At 31.7% G+C, this 26,084-nt stretch overlaps 2 protein-coding genes across 2 annotated transcripts; one reads left to right on the forward strand and one right to left on the reverse strand.

Moving 5' to 3' along the window:
* The first annotated feature begins 15,252 nt into the window (after nucleotides 1-15,252).
* On the forward strand, nucleotides 15,253-20,592 carry LOC113846746 (two-component response regulator ARR12). The gene is made up of 6 exons (XM_027475344.1): nucleotides 15,253-15,575; nucleotides 16,307-16,459; nucleotides 16,929-17,327; nucleotides 17,640-17,716; nucleotides 17,806-18,984; nucleotides 20,196-20,592. Exons 1-6 carry the CDS (start codon nucleotides 15,386-15,388, stop codon nucleotides 20,256-20,258), a joined length of 2,061 nt encoding a protein of 686 aa, XP_027331145.1. The 5' UTR covers nucleotides 15,253-15,385; the 3' UTR covers nucleotides 20,259-20,592.
* Nucleotides 20,593-21,296: 704 nt separating this feature from the next.
* LOC113848157 (brassinosteroid-related acyltransferase 1) lies at nucleotides 21,297-25,231 on the reverse strand. Its single transcript, XM_027477553.1, has 4 exons — nucleotides 24,773-25,231; nucleotides 23,969-24,149; nucleotides 23,667-23,929; nucleotides 21,297-21,794 (listed from the first exon to the last, which is right to left on the reverse strand). Exons 1-4 carry the CDS (start codon nucleotides 25,229-25,231, stop codon nucleotides 21,297-21,299), a joined length of 1,401 nt encoding a protein of 466 aa, XP_027333354.1.
* Nucleotides 25,232-26,084: the final 853 nt, after the last annotated feature.

Genomic DNA, 26,084 nt, shown 5'->3' on the forward strand with positions numbered 1-26,084 from the left:
GTTTCAACTGTTCCTATAAGAGAATCATCAAACTTATTATGACGAGTATCTCTCAGACAAATTAAGACAGCAGCATCTATGCCTATGTCTATCAAAGGTTTAATTGCTACCTGAACACATCCTATGTGAAGGTATTTGTACTTTCTTTTATGGTCATAGAGGGAGGATTTGGACAGGAGATGAAATTCTTCTCCTATGCCTTTCCCTAAAGGGATATTATTTTCAACAGTCTTGATAATATAATCAGAACTGTTTTTCTTGGGTTGGTCTTCAGGAACATATAATGTATCCTGAGGAATGACTGGAATAGTCCAGTCATCCATACTTTGATTGATCTCTTCAAAACGAACTTCTTCGTCGAAGAGGTTGTGTTTGGGTGTGATTTCAGGAGAATGGTTCTCCTGGTCATTAAAGAGATTTGTTTTAGTTGGAGAGGAGGAGGAGGAACTGGAGCCAGAACGAAAAGAAATACGAGAGAAAGAGCGTAAGAGTCTAGACATGATATAAAAACATCTGGCTCATCACCCTCATTTGGTTCCGTAACAATACATCTGTTAATTATTTATAACTTATTCAACTGGATCTGGTTATTTTTGGACCTTTTTTTTTTTTTTTTTTTTTTTTTTTTTAATTTATGATTTGTTTACAAAATTCTGAAAATTCTTTTACTATAGCCACCAGCTTCTTATGTTCTTTTTGTTTCTTTTGAATACAGCATCGTCAAATTAGCCTTACTGCCCTTTCAACCATACGGGACTTACTGCTACAGCCCTATTCAAAAGAACGAAGAACTGCTGTACTTCCAGTGAAGGATTTTCAGATATGCAGAACTGTACAAAAGCAATATTTCAGTACCATTAGTTCGTGGCGTTGTTACAGACAGGGACGATCATTACTGATCTCACCCGAAGGGCCTGTCAGCTGTCCAGCCTATAAACCATGGTTACAGAAATTTCATAAAGGAATTTAAAGTCCAGATCCAGAAGAACATAGTTACAGACAATTAACAGTTATATTCCTACTTCCCCATCAGGCTCTGATACCATGTTGGTTTTCTTCATTTACCTTGGCCTTTTCTTTTTGCCTGAGTTCTAAGATTTTTTGCTTAGCTTTGGCACTAATTTTAAAAGGTTTAAACAAGGGTTTTTCTAATTGAAGTTGAGAAGAAGAAGAAGCCATTTCTTCAACCTTAGGTTTAACAGGATTAATAGAGATTTTTTCACCTATTACCTGGAGATATTTATTGGTATAGTTGGCCTGTTCCATGAGACCTTGGATGTCATGAGGAGTGATAGACTCGTCAGGATTTTTAGACTTAAAAGGGGTAGCAGTAACAGGGTTACCGCCTTTGTCTTTTAAATTGGGTAATTGGTATTGAGATGTGGGCGGTAAATCACTTTGGATTATTTGTCCATCTTTAATTTGCCAGGTTATAACATTAGCAGAGGAGGTGCTAATAACATCTTCTTGCCAGGGATAATTAATATTATTTCGAATGGTATAAGCATGATACCAATCAAAGAATGGAATATTTTGTTTGACCTTTTCGAGAAATTGATAGAATTTCTCTTGGATAGCAGACCTGTCTTTTCCCCTATAATTTTGAAAGAACCACTCTCTTTGAGGTTTCCATTCCTCAGAGTAAAAATCTTTCCTAAGGGTTTCCTTATCTATAATGAATTTATGAGATAACATCATAAGACTCATTAAGGGAAGAGTAAGTTGGAGATTGGATACTCTGATTTTCGTCTTCTTTTTCAGAAGTCTGATAAACATTTCTAGGAATCCTAGAAGAAGTGTCTAAACCTTGAAGATTTAGCGATGGGTCATGGTTAACAGACCTAGGAATATCGGGTCTAACATAAGATCTAGAAGAGAAAGATCTTCTAGCAGAAACAAAGTCAGATCGATTACTATAAGCATCAATCCTTGAGGAGAAAGAGTTTCTCCTATCAAAGGTTATTTCAACCTTTCCAGAATTGTCCTGTGAGATATCCTGAATTTGAGGAGCAGGACGAGGAACACTGGGTGAGGCTTTATCCATCACCCATTTTTCTGGGAGAGTAACCTCATCCCATTTGATAACTCTAGGTAGAGAAACATTAGCCTTTGTCATATCAGTGATAAACAAAGTAGTTTCTCCCTTTTGAGGCTTGAGGAGGACTCTAGAAGCACAAGAATTCATGATCTTATACTGAATCCTATAGATCAAAGCGGCAGGAATAGATCCCTCTTTCATGTCTAACCCATGAAAGCAAATATTGAGAAACAAGGAGTCTAGGATGTGTTCATCCATAAGACTCACAGTTTTGTTGGGAAAACAGTTGAAATAAATCGGACCTTGACCGAGGCTGGTTTCAACTGTTCCTATAAGAGAATCATCAAACTTATTATGACGAGTATCTCTCAGACAAATTAAGACAGCAGCATCTATGCCTATGTCTATCAAAGGTTTAATTGCTACCTGAACACATCCTATGTGAAGGTATTTGTACTTTCTTTTATGGTCATAGAGGGAGGATTTGGACAGGAGATGAAATTCTTCTCCTATGCCTTTCCCTAAAGGGATATTATTTTCAACAGTCTTGATAATATAATCAGAACTGTTTTTCTTGGGTTGGTCTTCAGGAACATATAATGTATCCTGAGGAATGACTGGAATAGTCCAGTCATCCATACTTTGATTGATCTCTTCAAAACGAACTTCTTCGTCGAAGAGGTTGTGTTTGGGTGTGATTTCAGGAGAATGGTTCTCCTGGTCATTAAAGAGATTTGTTTTAGTTGGAGAGGAGGAGGAGGAACTGGAGCCAGAACGAAAAGAAATACGAGAGAAAGAGCGTAAGAGTCTAGACATGATATAAAAACATCTGGCTCATCACCCTCATTTGGTTCCGTAACAATACATCTGTTAATTATTTATAACTTATTCAACTGGATCTGGTTATTTTTGGACCTTTTTTTTTTTTTTTTTTTTTTTTTTTTTAATTTATGATTTGTTTACAAAATTCTGAAAATTCTTTTACTATAGCCACCAGCTTCTTATGTTCTTTTTGTTTCTTTTGAATACAGCATCGTCAAATTAGCCTTACTGCCCTTTCAACCATACGGGACTTACTGTTACAGCCCTATTCAAAAGAACGAAGAACTGCTGTACTTCCAGTGAAGGATTTTCAGATATGCAGAACTGTACAAAAGCAATATTTCAGTACCATTAGTTCGTGGCGTTGTTACAGACAGGGACGATCATTACTGATCTCACCCGAAGGGCCTGTCAGCTGTCCAGCCTATAAACCATGGTTACAGAAATTTCATAAGGGAATTTAAAGTCCAGATCCAGAAGAACATAGTTACAGACAATTAACAGTTATATTCCTACTTCCCCATCAGGCTCTGATACCAGATAACCCGAAGTGGACCAGGGAAAAAATAAAAAGATTAAAAGATTAAAAGACTGAAAGGAAAGTAGGCAGTAGCAGGACTACTAAATGAAAATGCAGAAATTAAAAGTGCAGTATGTAAAACAGTTAGCTCATAAAGAAACTAGAACGGTGGTAAAACCAACACAGATCTAGTAAAGAGAGAAGAGAAGAAAGCCGGAGCGACGGTAGTCCGAACAGGACCGGCTAAGAGGGAGAAGAGAGGAAAATAATTTGAAACAGCAAATTTTATTGAAAGATCTCAAAGAGGAAGAAGGCTTACAATAAGATTTTCTCTCAGAGCTTCTCTCTCTTAAATCTCTCTTATGTTGCTAAATGAAAGGGTGCCTCACAATATAGACGAGGCCTCCTTATATAGAAATTTTTAAAGTACTATTTCTATAGTTCCGGTTGGTGACTGGAACTATTCACTATAGTACCGGTTACTAAAGATCTTGGATATCAATACCGAAACAATCATCTTCATTCTGATTATCTTCAATATTGGCATCTTGGTTAGAAGTTTCTCCTTCTTCTTGGTTTTGCAATAACAGGAGAACATCTTGAAGATTTTTCTTCATTTTTTCTTTGGTGTCGCATCCTGATAAGAATGCTGCAATTTTGGATTTCTGATTAAGGAATTGAAATGTTGCTGGGTCAGCAAGATTTAATAATTTGGGATTTTTCCCAAAATATTCAGCAACTCCTTCTGGTCCGGCATGATCTGCATTGAATTGATTCCACCACTTTACAAAGGAATACCTATGCAATAGAGGGAGAGTGTCTTCATTCTCTGTCTTGCCATATCTGTATTGCCATGAGAATACCCATGCCAGGGCAAAGTCAGAGAAGTATTTAAGATCTGCTGGAATTCTTGATTCTCGCAGATATCTGCCTTTGTAGATCTTGTATCCTTCCTTGACAGGGGTGGGAAGGATTTCTTCTATTGGCCCAAAATAATCCCACCATTGGAGGAACCAATTTGGAAAGTCATAATTCTGATTCTTTTTAAAATATATTAACCAAGAATGTCGGTTAAGTTTATTCTGGAACCAGAAAGTTCTTGTCCAAGCGTCAATGTAATCCCAATAATTGTATCCTGCTGGATCAAATGGTTGGGAAAACTTTTTATAAGAATTTAAATTTTTTCCAAAAGCCTTTGGAGTTAAGACTTTCAGGATCTGGATTGTCGAATGGGTTGTGACTGATGGGTCTTTGTGGTCTTTGTAGTGTTTGATGGAAACAGAATCTGAATCTACTAAGATAAACTCATAAAACTGTCTAGTTTTATTAGCCTGATATGGCCTGAAATGAAACCCTGGTGGGAAAACTTTGGTAATTGCCTTGTATGGGTTTTTGTCCCAAAATTCAGGTTCCATTTGTATAACTGAGGAGAATTTTCCTTTGGCTATATAATGGCTTGGACTTGAAGTTTTTTGTTTTCCTTTTTGAAGGTCAAGGGTCCCTTCTGGTCTATTGGTTATTGTTTTCTGGGTTTGGTTGAAGGACTGGATTATAGTGTTTAGGCTGGCTAAATCTAATTCCATTTCTTCTTCAGAGGCAATGTCTGCCCAAGATTTATTTGGTAGGCTATTCAAGCTTCCTTGTTGGACAGCTAAAAGCGTACTAATTGGGAGAGCATAGTCTGCTTTGGTTTGTTTGGTGGTTTTTACAACAGAATCAGTCTTTTTAGAGGATTCTTTTGGAGTTCCAGATTGCTGAGTTGATGACTCAACAATTTGGATTGCCTTTTGAGTCGATGACTCAATGGGGGTAGATGACCCAGAAGAAGAGGTATTTGGGTCTGCCGAAGCAGATTGTGATTTTGATTTGTTTAAAGTCAGAGCTAATCTGACTTTGCCGCCTTTAGTGGTTCCTCCCCTAGAAGGGGTAACTGCCTTTCTAGGCATCTTACTTATCCTGTAAATATTCACGGGTAAGATAATCAGGAAGGGAGTTTGAAGTGCCTTTGAGATATTCTATATCAAAATCAAAAACACTTAAAATTGCTTGCCATCTCGCAAAGATTTGTTTTGAGGCAAGATTTTTAACATCCTTTTGTAAAATTTCTTTGGCAGACTTGCAGTCTACCCTAATTAAAAATTTTTGATTTAATAAATCAGATTGAAATTTTGAGACGCATAAAACAATTGCCAAAACTTCTTTTTTTACAGTAGAATAATTCTGTTGTGCAGAATTCCAATGTTTTGAAGTATATGCAATGATATGCTCATGAGACTCAATTTTTTGTTTAAGAATGCCTCCATAACCTATGTCTGAAGCATCAGTTTCAACGATTTTGAAGGCTTGAGGGATGGGAAGATATAGGCAATTTATCTTCCTGACTTTGGTTTTGATTTCTTTAACGACATTAGTGTGGACGTCAGTCCAAGAGGGAGGATTCTTTTTAAGCCTATCATGTAAAGGCTTGATAATGTTATTTAGGTGGGGGATGAAATCTCCTACATAATTGAGGCAACCTAAAAACCTTTGCAATTGGGTTTTATCAAGAATCCTGTCAGGAAATTTATCAGCAAATTCAATGGATCTGCTGATAGGAATAATAGTACCTTGGTGAATATTATGTCCAAGGAATCTGATATTAGTTTGAAAAAGACTAATTTTTGATTTTGAAACGGCGAGACCGTTTTGTTTAATAACATTGATAAAAACATTTATATGTTTAAAATGCTGATCAATGGATTGAGAAAAAATTAAAACATCGTCAATGTAAACGATGACAAATTTTGAATAAGGATTAAAAATGTCATTCATGATTTTTTGAAATTCAGAAGGGGCGTTTTTTAGGCCAAAGGGCATAACATTCCATTCGTAATGCCCAAAGGGAACAGTAAAGGCAGTTTTGTACCTATCATTTTCGCAAATTTGGATTTGCCAAAATCCAGATTTCATATCAAATTTCGAAAATATCTTAGCAGAATTAAGTCTGTTAAGAAGATCTTTCTTATTGGGGATAGGATGCCTAATCCATTGAAGGGCTTGATTGAGAGGTTTGTAATTGATGACAAGTCTGGGAGTACCTCTCTCAATCTCAGCAGGTTTATTGACATAAAATGCTGAGCAAGACCAAGGACTCTTACTTTTCCTAATAAGGTTTTTGTCTAAGAGATCAGTAATCTCTTTCTGACAATAATGAAGAAGTTCTTCATTCATCTGAATTGGTCTGGCTTTAGTGGGAATCTGGGTATCTTTGAATCCCGATTCATAAGGGAGACTGACAATATGTTTTTTCCTATTCCAGAAAGCGCTGGGTAGGTCAGAACATATAGAAGCTTGGATTTTGTTTAAAAGGGCTTGGATCTTCTTCTGAAGTGAAGAATTACATAAATATTTTTCAATATTAGCAAAAGAAACTTCTTCTTTTAAAAAATTGATTTGATTAATTTTGTTCTGGATGGAATTAATATTTTTTGTAAAAGGCTTATTAGAAAATTTGAAGGTTACTTGTTTTCCTAAATAACGAGTGGATATGCCATCTTTCGAAATTTGCAGAGGGAAAAGAGCCTTTATGAACGGTGTTCCCAAAATAACTTCATTTTTTAAATTTTTAACAAGAAGAAAATTTGTTTCAACCTTAAGCCCTTGATTTTCAATCACGGCTTTAGAAAGTTTGTAATTAATTTTCAGCTTTGAACCACTAGCAGTGCTGAGTTTTTCAGAGGTTTTTTCAAAATATTTTGTAGGAATTAGACCTTCTAAGATACAATTTGAATCAGCACCTGTATCAAAAAGGGCCAAAGTATCAAGAACAAAATCATCAATAACGATTCTGATATTAATATAAAATTTTTGTATTTTGACCTTGTTGATCAAGCACATAAAAGTTTCTTCTGGATAATCAGAATCATCTTTCACTGAATCATTTTTTTCAGGAAATTCAACTTTCTCATTGTCAGAATCATCATCTAATTGAGAAAGGATAATTTGATGAATTTGTTGTTGCTCTTTGATTTCTCTGATCTCTTTCTTGAGATTATTTATCTCAATCTGGAGATCTTGAATGGTGGTTGGTTTAATACTAGAATTCTTTTCTAATCTTTTGAAAATGTTTGTAATATCAAATTTGTTTGAAGTGAAATATTCTTTAGGTTTAGTTTTGTTTTCTAAAACCTCTTTAAACTTGTTTAAAAAATCTTTTCTTTCTTGAAGATCCGAAATAGAGCTTATAGCTTCAAAAAGAAGGTCTTGTTCTTTTGTCAAAACATTGATTTCTGGAGTTTCATCACTGTCAGAAGAAGAGGCTTGGTCATCATTTTGAATTTGGTTGACCTCTTCTTCGGATTCTTTTATAGAATCCTCATCAGAAGTATCAGCCAGGAGATTGTTGATTTGGTCTTCTAAGGAAGGCTCTAAATTGAGACTACTAATCTTTTTCTTTAACCTGCAATATTTACTAATATGGCCAGGTTTACCACAATTGTAACAAGTTATGCCTGTTCTGGGTTTTTTGGGAATATTGGTGGGGATGACATTATCCCCTTGTTTCTTAGGACTGGGTTTTCTATTGTACCGGCGCTTATAGGGCTTTTTGTACGGTTCTACAGCCTCTTTCTTAGGGGCATGTTTCTTCCTTTTGGGAGAGCAGGATGGAAGACCAAACTGTTCGCAGAATGAACCTAATTCTTTCTTGCTCAAAGCCTTTTCTTTGGCAAGCTCTTTTTGGAGTTTATCTTTCTGGCAGGCTTTAATACCGCTATGGATGATAATAGCAGTAAGCTGACCATAATCATAATTATCATAATTAATTTCTCCAGTGGGAGAACGACTTCGGAGTTTACTTCTAATAAGATCTCCGAAGGCTTTAGGAAGACCATCAAGATATTTTTCTTTCCAATAAGCTTGGTTGCAATCTTCCCTAGTAAGGACCCTAGACATGAAGGTATCTTTATACCATTTGAAATGTTCTAGGGAATCACATTTGAGTTTTGAAAGTAACTCACCGGATCTCTCTCTCCAAAGAGAAGGATCACCAAGGAAATGTTGAGATATTGTGTATAATAACGTATACACAGCATCGGGGAGACGCTCATTATCACTGACAATGGTTTTCCCTTTATCATCAATTTTGACTGCAGAGAGAATGTTATCTCTGTCAGCTTCAGTGAGATAATTATCCCACCAGCCTTTGAGTTGGCCCGTAAAGCCAGCGACTAGAATATAGACAATGGTGTCTTCAGGCATATTTTGATTAGTAAAATATCCCATAGCAACAACCGACATATTTTGAAGTTTGGCAATGATATTATATTCAGATAATCCATCGATATTCCAAATATAAATATCATTAGAATTAAAACTTTGAATAAAATCTTGTTTTTCTTCTAAAACAAGATCAGGAGCAGTAGCCCTATTATAATAAAGCTTGGAAGAATTTTTCCAATTGTTAATTGGATTGATGGCTAAGACAGAATCTGTTTCAGAATAATGTTCTGAATCAGCCTTAGAAATGGTATTGACAGTTTTAGTAAGAGACCTAGTCCTTGGTTTAGCGCTAGACTCTTCAGAAGGTTGAGGAGTGTCAGGAATGGTAGTGAGGAGGCTAGTTATTTTACTAAGCAACTCATTTTGGTTTTCTTCATTTACCTTGGCCTTTTCTTTTTGCCTGAGTTCTAAGATTTTTTGCTTAGCTTTGGCACTAATTTTAAAAGGTTTAAACAAGGGTTTTTCTAATTGAAGTTGAGAAGAAGAAGAAGCCATTTCTTCAACCTTAGGTTTAACAGGATTAATAGAGATTTTTTCACCTATTACCTGGAGATATTTATTGGTATAGTTGGCCTGTTCCATGAGACCTTGGATGTCATGAGGAGTGATAGACTCGTCAGGATTTTTAGACTTAAAAGGGGTAGCAGTAACAGGGTTACCGCCTTTGTCTTTTAAATTGGGTAATTGGTATTGAGATGTGGGCGGTAAATCACTTTGGATTATTTGTCCATCTTTAATTTGCCAGGTTATAACATTAGCAGAGGAGGTGCTAATAACATCTTCTTGCCAGGGATAATTAATATTATTTCGAATGGTATAAGCATGATACCAATCAAAGAATGGAATATTTTGTTTGACCTTTTCGAGAAATTGATAGAATTTCTCTTGGATAGCAGACCTGTCTTTTCCCCTATAATTTTGAAAGAACCACTCTCTTTGAGGTTTCCATTCCTCAGAGTAAAAATCTTTCCTAAGGGTTTCCTTATCTATAATGAATTTATGAGATAACATCATAAGACTCATTAAGGGAAGAGTAAGTTGGAGATTGGATACTCTGATTTTCGTCTTCTTTTTCAGAAGTCTGATAAACATTTCTAGGAATCCTAGAAGAAGTGTCTAAACCTTGAAGATTTAGCGATGGGTCATGGTTAACAGACCTAGGAATATCGGGTCTAACATAAGATCTAGAAGAGAAAGATCTTCTAGCAGAAACAAAGTCAGATCGATTACTATAAGCATCAATCCTTGAGGAGAAAGAGTTTCTCCTATCAAAGGTTATTTCAACCTTTCCAGAATTGTCCTGTGAGATATCCTGAATTTGAGGAGCAGGACGAGGAACACTGGGTGAGGCTTTATCCATCACCCATTTTTCTGGGAGAGTAACCTCATCCCATTTGATAACTCTAGGTAGAGAAACATTAGCCTTTGTCATATCAGTGATAAACAAAGTAGTTTCTCCCTTTTGAGGCTTGAGGAGGACTCTAGAAGCACAAGAATTCATGATCTTATACTGAATCCTATAGATCAAAGCGGCGGGAATAGATCCCTCTTTCATGTCTAACCCATGAAAGCAAATATTGAGAAACAAGGAGTCTAGGATGTGTTCATCCATAAGACTCACAGTTTTGTTGGGAAAACAGTTGAAATAAATCGGACCTTGACCGAGGCTGGTTTCAACTGTTCCTATAAGAGAATCATCAAACTTATTATGACGAGTATCTCTCAGACAAATTAAGACAGCAGCATCTATGCCTATGTCTATCAAAGGTTTAATTGCTACCTGAACACATCCTATGTGAAGGTATTTGTACTTTCTTTTATGGTCATAGAGGGAGGATTTGGACAGGAGATGAAATTCTTCTCCTATGCCTTTCCCTAAAGGGATATTATTTTCAACAGTCTTGATAATATAATCAGAACTGTTTTTCTTGGGTTGGTCTTCAGGAACATATAATGTATCCTGAGGAATGACTGGAATAGTCCAGTCATCCATACTTTGATTGATCTCTTCAAAACGAACTTCTTCGTCGAAGAGGTTGTGTTTGGGTGTGATTTCAGGAGAATGGTTCTCCTGGTCATTAAAGAGATTTGTTTTAGTTGGAGAGGAGGAGGAGGAACTGGAGCCAGAACGAAAAGAAATACGAGAGAAAGAGCGTAAGAGTCTAGACATGATATAAAAACATCTGGCTCATCACCCTCATTTGGTTCCGTAACAATACATCTGTTAATTATTTATAACTTATTCAACTGGATCTGGTTATTTTTTATTTTTTATTTTTTTTATTTTTTTTTTTTTTTAATTTGAAACAGCAAATTTTATTGAAAGATCTCAAAGAGGAAGAAGGCTTACAATAAGATTTTCTCTCAGAGCTTCTCTCTCTTAAATCTCTCTTTCTAGGGGAGGAACCACTAAAGGCGGCAAAGTCAGATTAGCTCTGACTTTAAACAAATCAAAATCACAATCTGCTTCGGCAGACCCAAATACCTCTTCTTCTGGGTCATCTACCCCCATTGAGTCATCGACTCAAAAGGCAATCCAAATTGTTGAGTCATCAACTCAGCAATCTGGAACTCCAAAAGAATCCTCTAAAAAGACTGATTCTGTTGTAAAAACCACCAAACAAAACTCAAGTCAATAGCATGGACATAATTTTAGTCAATGAAAAAGTAAAGCTTTTAGATTTCTTTAGTCAAAGTGCATAAAATTTTCTTTTTATTTAACTTATTTAATTCCTTCATGTTCTCTCATTATTTCAGAATTTAAGGATTCATTGTATTGTTAGATATTATATCACATTATGAAAAACTACTTCATAAAGACAATGTGTATATCATGAAATATTTTATGGTAATTACTCTTGAAAAGAAATGTGAACCACTATACACAAATAGAGATTTGAAAGACACTTTGTCAACTCAAAATGCTGCTTGGCCCTACTATTAAGTAGAAGCCAAGGACGCATTACCTTATCGATGTCAACCAAAGAGAAAACAATTAGCTTTGGTTCAGAGCTTGAATCCTAATATCCTTTGGTCACTCCAGGTGAGAGAAGTTCGGCTAAGTCGGAAAGATAGATCAAGTTTAGCCTCTTGATTAACTTTAGGACTAAAATCAGCCAGTAGCAAAGGACATGGCATCAGTGCCTTTTATAACATAACTGCTTTTAGGTCTAGAGATTCGTCCACTAGTCTGTGATGAAGACAATATGAAAGTTGTAATTTGTTTTGAATAAATTTAATCATCTTCAAATTGAAAAGAAATTTCAATTGATAAATTTATTTATTGTTAAATCTCTAAAAAAAATTTATATTATGTTTGATGCATGAAGACTTTGAATGAAGGTGAGAGGTATGTAGCAACTATTTGGGTAGTTGTGGCATAGAGCATTTGGTTACATAGAAGTAATATTATCTTTAATAATAATGTGTTAGATGTTAGAGAGATTATAGATGCTACCAAATATAGGTCCCGAAAATGGTTTGAATAAGGGGCAAGTAGTGTATATAAATTGATTAAATGAGCTGTTGATGTATATTAAGCAGTTGCCTTAACTTTGTATACATGATGAAGTATCCCTTATACTCATTTTTCTTAATAATATGTTTTTGCTTATAAAAATAATAAAAATAAGAGTTATATGATCAGATGTAAAATATTTAATAAAGATAAAGAAATTATATTTTATTTAGTGTGTATATATATTAACATATTTGTACGTTTTTTTTAATTTTAATATTAATATATAGGATCATTCATGAAGAATAATAGAATGAATAAATTATAATTAATTATTTTATATATTTAAAAGGTCATATAACAATGAAATAATAAGAATTAATATTAATTTAATATTTGTAACTTTAATATTAATATATTAATGCATTTATTCTTGTAAAGTTTACCATAGTTTTAAATTTTCATATTAATAGTTTATTTTAAATTTTATTATTAGAAACTACTAATTGAAATTTAATTAATAATAAATAATAGATTAAATGAATAAATTTTATTATTATTTTAACTTTTGATATTACTATATTTGTTACGTAACAAAACTAGTTCATATAAAATTAATTAAATTTTTTTTTACTGCATGCATTAAAAGAAAAATTTAAAATTAATTTAAATATTTTATTTCTTTTTTTTAAATAACTAATATTTTTATTAATAATAATATTAACATATCTTAATTAATTTTAAACTTTTAATAAATTACTTTAACATAATTAAATACTTTAAAAAAATAAATTCTTTTTTTAGACAACAAATATGTTTCCTAAAAAGTAATTATGTTTGAATCAGATTTAAAATTTTTAATTAATTACCATAAAAGTAAATTAATCTGTCATAAAGTGTAATAAATAAATTACTGTAATATACAGAATAAGAATTTATATAATATGTAGTACAGAAAATATTGAATAAACTTTTAGACAAGAAAATTAATATTTCAGAAACACTACATCTCGTATGATTCATATTTACTAAAAAAACATAAATACTAGCAAAGTTTGTTTTGTAAAACGATGATGATTATTTTTATTTTATATTAAAAATATAAAAAACTTTTAATTTTTAAAATCTGTAAAAACTAATTTAATTTATAATGTTTAAAATAAAGATTCGGATTTATGTCATAAAGCTTGATTGATGGGTAATAAGGAAAATTCGAATACTTTATGAACTTGAAATATTTACGACAAGAATCAAGAAACATAAATGAAGAGATACTCGGAGGAAAAACAAGAAAACTAAGGTAACCTAACACAACGGCCATAAAAAATCCTTAATACATGCTAACAATAAATAGTAAAGAATCAAATGTTTCTCTTCTGAGCGCGTGGACTTCAATTTTCGATGAAAATCTTGAATTGGCGATTCTTCTCTTCTTTGTGGTATCTAAGGATAAAAAGGAAGGTCCATCCCCATCTTTTCCATAATTCAACCAATATTCACGTTGTTAAATCATCTTTCACTGTCCATATTCCATGCTACAACTCCAACCATATAGTTCAAGATTCTATATCTTTCTCTTTCAACTGCTATAGTATAATTATTATGTTATATTATAATATTATAATTAATAATTATAAAATATAAGGCAATTTTATAATTAACATAGTTTTGAAAGCAAATTCTGATCTAATTTTATATAAGGTAATTTTTTTTTAAAAAAATATCTTTGTAATTAAGTAATTATAAAAGAATGGGTGGCCTTTAAATTTGAAAATAAAATATTAATATTAATTTAATAATTTTTATAAATAGTTTTATAAATTATTATGTTATAATATAATATTATAATTAATAATTATAAAATAAAAAATAATTATATAAAATATTTCATATATTTTATTAATATTATTACTAATAAAATTATTTCATATATTTTATTAAGATTTATAATATACTTTTAAATATTTATAAATTAACTTTAAAAGTAAAAGAATTAAATTCAAATTTATTTTAATTTATAAAATTATAAATTTAATTCTATAAAGTTTAAAAATACTTTTATAATTAATTTGTAATAATTTAACATGTATACATACATACCACAACATAATGATCATAATAAAAATAAATAAATTTTAATATATTTAAAATTTTTTAAGATAAAAATTATTGAAGGAATAAAATTATATATCTTATCTTACAAAATTATATAACACACAATTTAAAGATAAAAAATATTAATTCTTTTATTAAATAAGTCTATTTTATATTTCTGAAACTACTGTCAAATATTATAATTTAAACTCTTATTATTAAATCATATATTTATTATTTAAATATATATAATTTAATTTTAAAATAATTATAATTTAAATATAAAATTAATTATTTTTAATATAATAAAAAGATAAAAATACTAAATAAAAATTTTAATTATTTTTAAAAATAAATTATCTATAAAAATAAATATAACAGTTAAAAATAATTTATATGTGACTTTAAATATTATAAATATTATTAATAATAATTTAATTATAAATTAATAAATATGTTTATATGTCACAGAAATTTTTTTATATTGTATATTAGTATATATTAATATTATAAATTATAATTTAAATGTAAAAAATATATAATAATAAAATTATATTATATTAAATAATATTAAATATAAATAGATTAAAAAATAAGATAAATAAATTGTTATATACAAATTTTATATATTTTATATATTTTAAAATTTTAATTAAGATTTAAATAAAAAATAAAAGAGAAGAATAATTTTATTGAATACAAAAATAAATTTATATTTTAATTAAAATTATACATGTTGATATAATATAAAATTTATGAGTCACATATAAAATATAAACAAATATTATGATAAGAATAATTTTATAAAATTTTTATAATAATATTTAAATTATTTGAAAGTTTAAAATTAATTAAAATATATTAATATTATTATTAATAAAAATATTAGTTATTTAAAAAAAAAAAGATTATTATGTTAAAGAGTGAAGAAAAATTACCTCCAAAACTCGTTACAAATTTTGCCACCAAAACTCATCTATAAAGATAAAGATTCTGATTTTCTATGTTGTGGATTCATAAAATTCATTCAATATATAAACCTCACAAACATGCACACCCACTTTTTAATTATTCTTTCTTTCCCTTCATCACTCCTTCTTTTTCTCTCTGTCAACGATATTATTCCTTAAAATCTTGTCTTTTTTTTAAGGTCCTTTGTTTCATAGATTCTGTTCTGGGTTTTGGCTTTAGAGCCATGAAAAGAAAGGGAGACTCTAATAGTTGCACGTTAACACCCTTTTGCAAGAAAATGATGGTGGATGACGATCATACAATGGACGACCTCAATGACCAGTTTCCTGTGGGAATGCGTGTTCTTGCTGTTGATGATAATTCAACATGTCTCAAGGTTTTGGAGTCTCTGCTCCGAAGGTGTCAATACAATGGTCTGCTTCTTCTGTTCTTTTTTTTTTAATTATTTTTATGTTGTTAAGGATGTGGCAATTCTCTTTTATGTTTTCTTTTGGCCTGGATATTATTATTGGAATACTAAAGGATTTTATTTTATCTTGTTTTCTAAACTTGAATTTGTCTAATTGAGTGTCTTTAAGTTTTTTTAGTTTGATTTCATGTAACAAATCGTATCATAGGATATTTCCATAAGTTTTGGAGATATTTGTATATTTATGTTTTTTAGTTTGATGTTATGTAAGAAATGTTATCGTAGGATATTCCATAAGTTTCAGGGATGTATGTATGTTTACGTGTATATATGAGAAATTAATGTCAAAGGCGTTGACTCTTCTTTTTCGATCACATATACTTGTATGAATCAATTAAATTGTTTTTTTTTTCATTTTATATGATATTGTTTCTGAAACGTGGAGATCAATTAAATTACTCTAGATTAACAGCATGTTCTTACGGTGGCAGAATTTTCACTTTGAATTTCATCATTATCTATTTCTCTGTGTTTAGTCTTTTGTTGATCTTTTGTTGCTTCTTTGGTATCATAGAATTAATGGTTTCATTGGATGCAGGATGCAACACTTTTCCTGTCATTGGATTTTCCCCCTTTTTCTAATTACCATTCCTTAGATTTTGTGTCTTGGTTTTATCCGTATTTTGCCATTTTGCTTTGCCAGAGTGATATTTAATTTTGTTATGGATTTTGCAGTAACCGTAACTTTAAATGCAATAACGGCACTGGAATTGTTGAGAGAAAACAAAGACAAGTTTGACCTGGTTATCAGTGATGTCCACATGCCAGACATGGATGGATTTAAGCTGCTTGAGCTCGTGGGGCTTGAGATGGACCTACCTGTCATAAGTAAGCAGTAGTCTTATATTCAATTTTCAATTGTTGTTCTATTTTTTTCAAGTGTTGCCCTCAATGTTATAATTATTAATGAAGTTAGATAGTTAATATGTTTAGATTTTTCAAGTATTGAGCTTTTGGTTATGATATGCTCTTTGAATAGGTTTTACCTATGTGATATTTGTAAGATTTGAGTTTTGTTTCATGGAGCATAAAAGGAAGTGTTTGGAATGGTGTTTGATATAGAATTTCACTGCACCTAGTCATTCATGTATCGTCTGCAATTCATGCGATTCATCACATGATACAAATCTTTAGCCTAGTGAATCATGCGATTTTAACAACTATGTTCATCATTGATTGATATGAAACTTTGGTACATAAATTTAGAGTAAACTTAGGAAGATTTTCTTTAGTTGTTATGTATTGCAGCTTCATTTGGTTGTTTGAACTTCTGACATTATTAAATGTTTGGTTTCAGTGTTGTCTGAGAATGATGATCCAAAGATGGTGATGAAGGGAATTACTCATGGAGCTTGTGATTATCTGCTGAAACCTGTTAGAATTGAGGAGCTACAGAACATTTGGCAACATGTAATCAGGAGGAAGAAGATTGTCTCAAAGGAGTTGAATAATATTATCAACCAAGACAGACCCAATTCTGATAGCTGCAATGAAAGAGGGTCAGCAGCAACAGGAAATTCTGATCAAAAGGGAAACCCTTCCAAGAAAAGGAAGGATCAGGATGAAGATGATGATGAGGATGATGAAAGTGATCATGACAATGAGGAATCATCAACCCAAAAGAAGCCTCGTGTTGTTTGGTCCGTGGAGCTGCACCGCAAGTTTGTTGCTGCTGTTAATCAATTAGGCGTTGACAGTATGTTCTTCAATCTCTCTATGTTAATACCAAACATAATTTTTATCAATTTCTACTAGAGGCAAACCAATTCTTGTTTCATTTTTCTTATTATCCTGTTATTAATATATAGGTAGATCATAGTAATTCCATATTCAGAATATTATGGTATGAAAATTCTGTTCAGCATTGTTTTGAACTCTTCGTTGTCATAAGTCCCATTGGGGTAAAAATATCATGCCACAAACATGATAATTACTCATGTTTTAGACCATGCCATGAAGTGTTCCATCATGAATTGTGTAGCTCATGATAATATTATTTTGCTTTCAGAGGCTGTACCTAAAAAGATTCTCGATTTGATGAATGTTGAAAAGCTTACAAGAGAGAATGTGGCAAGCCACCTCCAGGCATTTTTCTTATCCTTTCTGCCATAGTTTAATATAACATAATCTCTTTCATTTAGTGAATCTCACCTTTTTTTTGGCAATGGCTGCAGAAATATAGACTTTACCTGAAAAGAATTAGCTGCGTGGCAAACCAACAGGCTAATATGGTTGCAGCCTTAGGTAGTGCAGATACATCCTATTTGAGAATGGGTTCTTTGAGTGGTGTTGGACATTTGCAGACATTGAGTGGCCCACAACAGTTTTATAACAATGCTTTCAGGCCCTTTTCACCTGTTGGGATGATTGGTAGAATGAACACTTCCGTTGGTCTGAATGTGAATGGGTTGCCTACTTCAGAAACTCTTCAGTTGGGGCATGCACAAAGTTTAAACAACTCCATAAATGATCCACTTAATTTCCATCCTATTCAGGCAATGCCAATGTCTGTAGGGATTGATCCAATGCGACACAATAAGGATGTTAGTCTTAGTCCTATTCAAAACTTGATCCCACTTATTGATGCTAACCCAACTTTTGCCATCACAAATAAACTTCCAGATCAAATATCAAAAGTAACAACGGGTTGCTCACTTTCTCCAATTTTGGATATCTCAAACAATGGCATGATGTTGAAAGCAAATCCTCAAAACACACTAGGGAATGGAATATATTCAGTAGCCTCTCAACATTTTTCTCTCCCTTTGCTGGATAATGGCAGGTGTAGTGATATTTGGTCAAGTTCTATGCAGTCATCTGGGACAAATTTTTACCCTCCAAGGGAACATTTTAGACAGGCTTCTATGTCTTCTATAGATAACATGTCTTCTACAACCTTGCATGGAGGGAATCTGAGTGCTACTTCATCCATTACTTCAATGTCGAGTCAATCTTATGATTCACTCCCTGCTATGCACTCCCAAGGAGTCCTTTTTACAAGTAGTCCAGGACAAATAAGCAATAATGTGCCATTTCAAGGGTGGAATGATCATAATCAAGATAGTAGTTATCATTCACATGCTATTGGTAATTCAGTAGACTCTATGATTTCAGTGAATGGTAATGTTGGTCCAGAAGGCCATACTTCTACAAACTCAACCTTCAATGGAAACTTGGACTTCAATTTTTGTGGTCCCTTACAAGTGAAGCATAGCGGAGTTATGGAATTGACTGAAGAAGCCTCATTGAAACCACATCAGGGGTGCATCATGAACCAGCAGAAGTCCCAAAACATTCCTACCACTTGTAATCTCGGTTCACTGGAAGACTTGGCCAGTGCAATGATGAAACAGGTAATCATTTTTTATGCAATTTGATGAGGTTTTACTAGAGATATCTTGGTATGATTATTGTTTTTAAGATGGTAACTACAATCAATTGTCACATAGTGACTTAAAAACATGGGCAAGATATTTTGGTTGTTTCTGTTTACGTGTGATCGCAAAACTTTTTCGTTGTTTTCCCATTGATTTGAGCATGTATCGATATTTTGATTTTAGTTGATCCCAACACGGGCAAAATGATAGAAAGATATCTATTTGACCTTGTTTTTCTCTAACTTCAAAGTTTTACAATTTATACATGACTTCTAATAGCATCAATATATACGTTACTGTCATAACACAGGTAATGGTTTGTATGTAGGTCCTGCTAAACTCTGTTGTTACTATCTGATTGAATATTATGTAATTAGTGGGATTAAAGAAAGGGCAATGCTTACATGATAGTTGGCTGCCAATTCGGGATTTTATATTGTAGAAATTGATGCTTTGGATATATTGGTCTGTTTTTCATTTCTTTTAAAAACTTATTCTAAATGAACTATTTATGATGCTCCCTTATATGTTCAAGGGGGTGCTCACAATGCCATATTTAGGGATGTTAACTAATAACTCTCTGGAAATTTTTTACTACATCAAAGCTGACTTGAAGAATAAATAATTCATATTAGCAGGCTTCACTATGATGAAGTCTGATTGAATTTTATTTTCCTCCTACAAGGAATTCCTAGTTGAAACTCTGCTAATTAAGTGGATCCACATCCATGTCAAAATTGAATGTTGTTTTATTAAATTTTCTGATTGTCTTTAGTATAGACATTGAATTTTCTAAAGCATCTAATAAGTACACTTGTGGAAATTGGATCTGCAAATTTTGTTTTTCTTTCCCTTAATGCTGAAGGATATTTGGCGAGATGCTAGATATAGATCCATCAGTTCAATTGCCCTTTTAGCTAAGAATTAAACAGAACTTAGGGAATATTGTTATATGTACTTCAAATAAGCTATGCAAGCTATGCTTTAATGAACTTGTCTATTTCTCTTGTATCATACGATCTTACATGCACATCCATGATTTAAAAAATAAGGTGATCATTAAAGTTGTCTTACTATTTAACCTGTGATCAATTTTTCTTTGTCTGATGTTCCTTGGGGTGTTGTATTTTGTACATGACCTTTCAGTCCATGCCCATATCTACTAATAACATTGTCATGTGATGCAGAAACAAGACAAGGTGGAATTATTGGATGGGTACAATAATTATTCTGCCGGGATATCTATGTGACACAAACTTTGGCATTATATTGGTGCATCATGTCATGCTTGTTGAGGAATTTTGAAGTGTGATAAGTCTTCATTGTTTACCCTCTTCTCCCAATTTTGTCCTCTGCATAGTTTTCTATAGATTTTGATTCTCTAGATTGTTACTTTCAACAAGGGCTATCTCACTTTGTGACAATGCTTTATTGTTTATGGGCCCTATAGCGAATTATGGAGTTAGCCATGTTTAGTTTTGCTCAGACATGCTTTTCTAGCAAAGGTTAGTGGTCCATATAAGCAAGAATAAAATGTTAATGTTGACAATAAACACGGGCTTTTCCCTTTATGAATGCAAATAATTGCCCACACGAAATAGAATTCATTTTTTGTTCCGCAATAAACGCTTCCTTGCATGGTTGCTTATAGAATGACATTTTGCCTCTGACCTTTGCATATTTGAACAATCCTTTATGATAAGAAAAGTTATCATTATTCCTCAGCATTTCATTTTGAAAAAAAAAAAATACATTTACTTTTTTGTACTTTAATATTAAGGACTATTGTGAATGACATTAACAACTAAAGTAAAAAAAATTGATAAACACCATTTGTGCTAATGCTTAATATCATTAATATAGAGAAAAAAAAAAGTAAAATTTAAAGAAGTTAATAAGGGAGTAAAATAACTGAGACATACAATATTAAGAGTACTCTGAGGATTTATTCTAATTATATAATAGTGTATAAAAAAATGTCAGTAACTTATTTAGTATTTTAAATACACTCTTCAATACAATTTATGAATGGTCTTTTTTTAAAAAGTTAAAATGATTTTAAAAATAATTTTCTTTCGAAGTAAGTGTTTTAACTTCTTAAAAAATAACTCTTTAACAAAAAAAGTACAATGAAGAGTATATTTAAAAGGTGCAGTGTTACTAACATTTCTTACAATGTGTATCCTATAGCTTTTACTATTTATCTTTTCATAAGACAATTTAAAAGTTATCCTAGGAGCCCTCAACAACACCAATATTATGATGAAATATATCCATAAGAAATTTTATCACCCTCTGCTTAAAAAGCCTTGAGTAAAAGCACTTAAGGTTTCTGCTTCCAAACCAATTCTCACATCAACCCCAAAGTTATCAATAGGACTCTGCATGAAGTATGCAACCTGTGGAATAGGAGTGGCTAGCGGACATGCAGAGGTTGCTTTTCCATGAAAGAACTCAATGTTGTGAAATGGCATCCTAGTCCAATCCGAAACCAGAGTTAGCTCCTTCAGTGGGGGGAGAGAAGAAGCTTGTGGTCCTTCAAGTGCATCAATGTAGGCTTTAACATAGCCATGATTAACATTGTTCTTGGCTTCTCTTATTTTCTCAATGATGCTTTCATGGCTTGCTTGTTCCAATTCTCCTACTGACATCATAATGGAGGCAAGAACATAAGCATTTCCACTGAAACCGTTTGGCAATGAGGGTATCATCTTGCTCCTTATGTCCACAGCGAATTGCAGGCATACTAGCTTTTCTTTCCTCACCCCTAAGGCTTTGGTCCTTGCCTATTATTCAAAATGAACACCATAGTTTGTACTACTCTTGAATGGTTGGATTATTAGCAAAATAAAACTTTAATATGTAGTGTTTCATATCATGTTATTATAGCTAAGGAGTAAATTATAAATACTTTTTGTTGTTGTTGAAAGATGCTTAAATCATATTATCTTTTCCTAAAAGATTAGTAAATTATACTGTTAATCTATTTTAATGTGAATGAGTCTCTGTCAGTGTTATGAACCGATCGTGTCCTCTAAAAGATATTTTCCTTCTCCTTGCAATTTCCAATGTTATTGAAAGCTAGTTTTAAGTATCTTATTATCGATTTTACGACTCAGTAAACAAAATGGTGTTTTAAATATTGATTTTATTGATTTTGAAATTTCACTTAAATTTTCATTTCAGTTTTTAAAGTCTTAAAGTTTAAATTAATCTAACTGTCGATAATGCTTAAGTGTCACAAAAAATGATAAAAAAGGATCATTCACTTTAAAATAGACTAAAATGTATATATTAATTTTTCATTTGAATTAAGTGTAGTTTTCATATAAAAAAAAAAAGCGGTGTAATTTACATATTTTTAGGAAGGTGAGCATAATTTTTATCCTATAATTAAACTTATTTAATGTTAGGATAATATGAATGATCTAATAAATATAATATTTTTTTTCCTGTTTTGATTACAATAATAAATTTTTTTAATTGTAAAAATTTGTTATTTAAAAGTTAAACAATTGTTATTTATTTATTTTGACCATAATTTTTCACCACGCTAGCTAATTGTAAAATTATTATCTAAATAGAATAAATGACAGCAGTTTTTGAGATATTAAATAAATAAGACTTGATCTAGTGCGTTTGGAAACAATTTTTTTGTTGTGGGTAAAAAAAATGTTGTCTGCACCTTCAAAATATTGTAGTGAATGTTATTATAATATATATATATATATATATATATATATATATATATTAATTTTGTATGTGTATGGAAGCAAAATTAATTTTTAATAACTTTTGTTACTATTAAAATTTTATATATTTAAAATTACTTATTAATTAATCACATTATTTTTTTTTCGCTTGAAATCACATTATTTTTTAACGTGTGTATAATATGATATTTAAATAATCTAAAATAATACAACATAATTTAATAATTGAATTAATAAAATGTAATATTTTAATATTATATATATAGAGAGAGATGTTATCCTGTTTTTTTTTCTACAATTTGCAAAATACAAATCAATTGAAACATAATACTACCCCTTATTATTATTTTTTTCTTAAGAGTGATTTTTATTTTTATAAATAATAAAAAATAACTTTAATCTTCCAAAATATTTTTTATTAGTTTTAATTTTTATAAATTTTTTAAAATTATTATATTATTTATTGATTATAAAACGTGCATTTAAATATGTCATATTTACCTCAGATAATTATAAACGTGACATATACCTAGATCATATCCTTACAACATGATAGCAAAGATCATTTATAAAATGTTTAAAATTTACGAGGACTAAAATTAATAAAAAAATAAAAAATTAAAACTAAATTTAACTATATTTGTAAGAATTAAAAATATATTTAGGCCATTATTTTGTTTTAGTTTCAACGAGGCCTACATACTATCCTTATTTATATATTAGTAATATATTTTATACCACTGGAGGAATGTTTTTGGATGTGTCCTTTGTATTTGAAATGTGTTTTTGGGGGAAAATAATGATATATCATACTTTTTAGTAGTTATTCAATTACATAAATCAGGCGAGAAATAAACATGTGTCTCAAGCTGTCAGATATCTGTCATATAATGAACTCAAAACAAACATACATCACAGACCTTTTGATTTGAGAAATTTACTTACCTTCCAAAGGTGAGCCGCAAGAACCTCAAAGGTTGAGAAGGGAATAGAACCTCTCTGCATGGAGAAGTGTTTCCTTTTCAAGTCATCTATCATTACACCAGAAAGATGATAGGTTTTAAGAACACACTTGTTTTGATTAGAGAGTCCTCCTCCAACTCCAATTTGCATTGGAAAGCCCTTTTGTCCGCTGGTTGCTTGCATTATTAGTTGATATAAGTGATCTATTGCCATCGCCCTTCCTTTTTGAGCATTTAAACTTGAGTCTAAAGGAATGTTCATAGTCCCTCGTGGGGTTTGGAGACTACTAATTTGTAGTATTCCTCTCTCATGCACTGGTTTTGGAAGCTCACCATTTCTCCTTCTTTTCACAATTTCAGAATTTGAAGCCCATGCATACAAGAAGTCATAGGTTGCTGGCCCATCAAATAAAGAGTGGCTTGTACCAATACCAATTGAATACCCTCCACAACCAAATTTCGTAACCTGTGTTGATCAAAACGATGATTTAGTTTTTTGTTTTGATAAATGAAAGAGTCTAATTGCTGATAAAAAAAAATATATGAAAGAAGCTAATCAATCATCTTTTCATATTTTGTTTTTCTCACAACTTTCTTGTGATAAATATATATACTACTTAAGTTGCGTGATTTGGCTGCATAATTAAGATACTTAGGGCACAAAAGAGCCCGTCATAAAAATGATAAGAAAGATAAGAATTAATATAGTTGTAAGCTAATAAATTACAGAAACAAGAAGATTTTGCGACCTGCCTTATTGTCCTGTGTGAAGGGAACATGTCCCATGTTTTTATGGAACCACAAGGACAAACCCTAGCTTCTGTCATACTTATATATAATGCGAAAAAGAAAAAAAAAATCCCAAGATTTCTTTATAACTATTTCTGGGGAGAAGAGAGATTCCCGGGACCTAGTGGTATACAAATTAGAACAGCCAGAAATCAATTAGGTAATATGGACAGGAAAAAACCACAAAACCCTAAACAGGTTAATTTTCTTGTGTGTCATCAACTTTGCAATTACATATGTAACTGTAGTAGCTATTAGAGATCATATTTTACATAGATTGTGTACACATATGTTTCTCACCTGAGCAACAATCAAGGGCATGTTGGAGAAATTCCCATCACAAGCTGGCTCATAAACCAGCTTTTCAAAGAATTCATTGTACTCAGAGAGGTTTCCAAGTTGTGAGATTTTAAGGGGGGTTTCAGCCTCTGCCAGAACTGCACCCTGGTTGCTACACCAAAGGTTGAGCTTGCCATCACTTTGGTTTGGCCTGAGTCTACCTGCACCTGGATACCATAGAGTCAAGGTCTCTTCCAAGCCAGATTTCAAGTTGGAGAACACTGAATTGAGGGACAAGTCCTTCAAAGTTTGGTGAGGTAAGTTATTATAAAAGAAGACCAAGTGCATGAGCTTTGGACACTGCCTATCCAAATTTGAAAGAGTCAAAACCCTTTGAGGTTGCACAAGTTTGGGATGCACAGACACAATCCTTAAAATGGAAACTATGCTGCTAGGATCATTTTCATGTCGTGCAGCCATGATTAATTGAAATAAATGGGATACTATTGCTGTAAATTTATGTGCAACTACTTGGTTTATTTCAAACAAGTGATGAGTGATGAAATATATAGAAGGCAAAGGGTTACATTTATAGAGGGAGATAGAAGAGATAATTATAGGTAGCTAGATTCTTATATTATACGAGAGAACTAATTGATATAGTTTCTTGTTAAGCTTGTTGAAGGTGTTTATTTTATTATTCATTAATGAGAATAATGTTAATGTTAATTTAGTGATATAGCTAGATGCATATCTTCTTTCTGACTACTCAATATTTTGCATGGTACTGTAGTGTGTGTGCAAAAGGAGGAGTTCTAGTGTGTAGCCGACTATATGATCTGGCTCCCACTGCAGATTGAAAATGACCTTCTACCTGTACATATATGATGCTAACTTCAAGATGATTGATTGTCTTTCAAGTGGGACCTTAATGGACGCTCCAACATACCCAACCATGGTTAATTTTTTGTTTCAATTTTGCTTTTCTATCATCAGAAAGTGGAGCATTTATTAAAGTCTTACTAATAAAACGGCTACAGAAAAAGGAAGTAAAGGCCAAATTTAGAATTTGATCAGATGTAAGAAAAATGCAGTCCAAGAGTCTCCTACTTTTCACAGGTGATTTCATCGGTTTCATCAGTTTGGAAAATGATCATGGTACACAGATATTCTACGAAATTGGGTAATATAATAAGTAACTTTGATCGCATTAAACTTAACAAATTAAGTTAAAAACGTTTACAAAAATATTTAATCATCGTAAATTTATATTAACAATATGATATATCTCATTAATGAACAAATTTTTGGTACAAAGTATTAATATATATTC

The sequence above is a fragment of the Abrus precatorius genome, unplaced genomic scaffold, assembly GCF_003935025.1.
Source record: "Abrus precatorius isolate BTA unplaced genomic scaffold, Abrus_2018 Scaffold8, whole genome shotgun sequence".
Taxonomy (NCBI): domain Eukaryota; kingdom Viridiplantae; phylum Streptophyta; class Magnoliopsida; order Fabales; family Fabaceae; genus Abrus; species Abrus precatorius.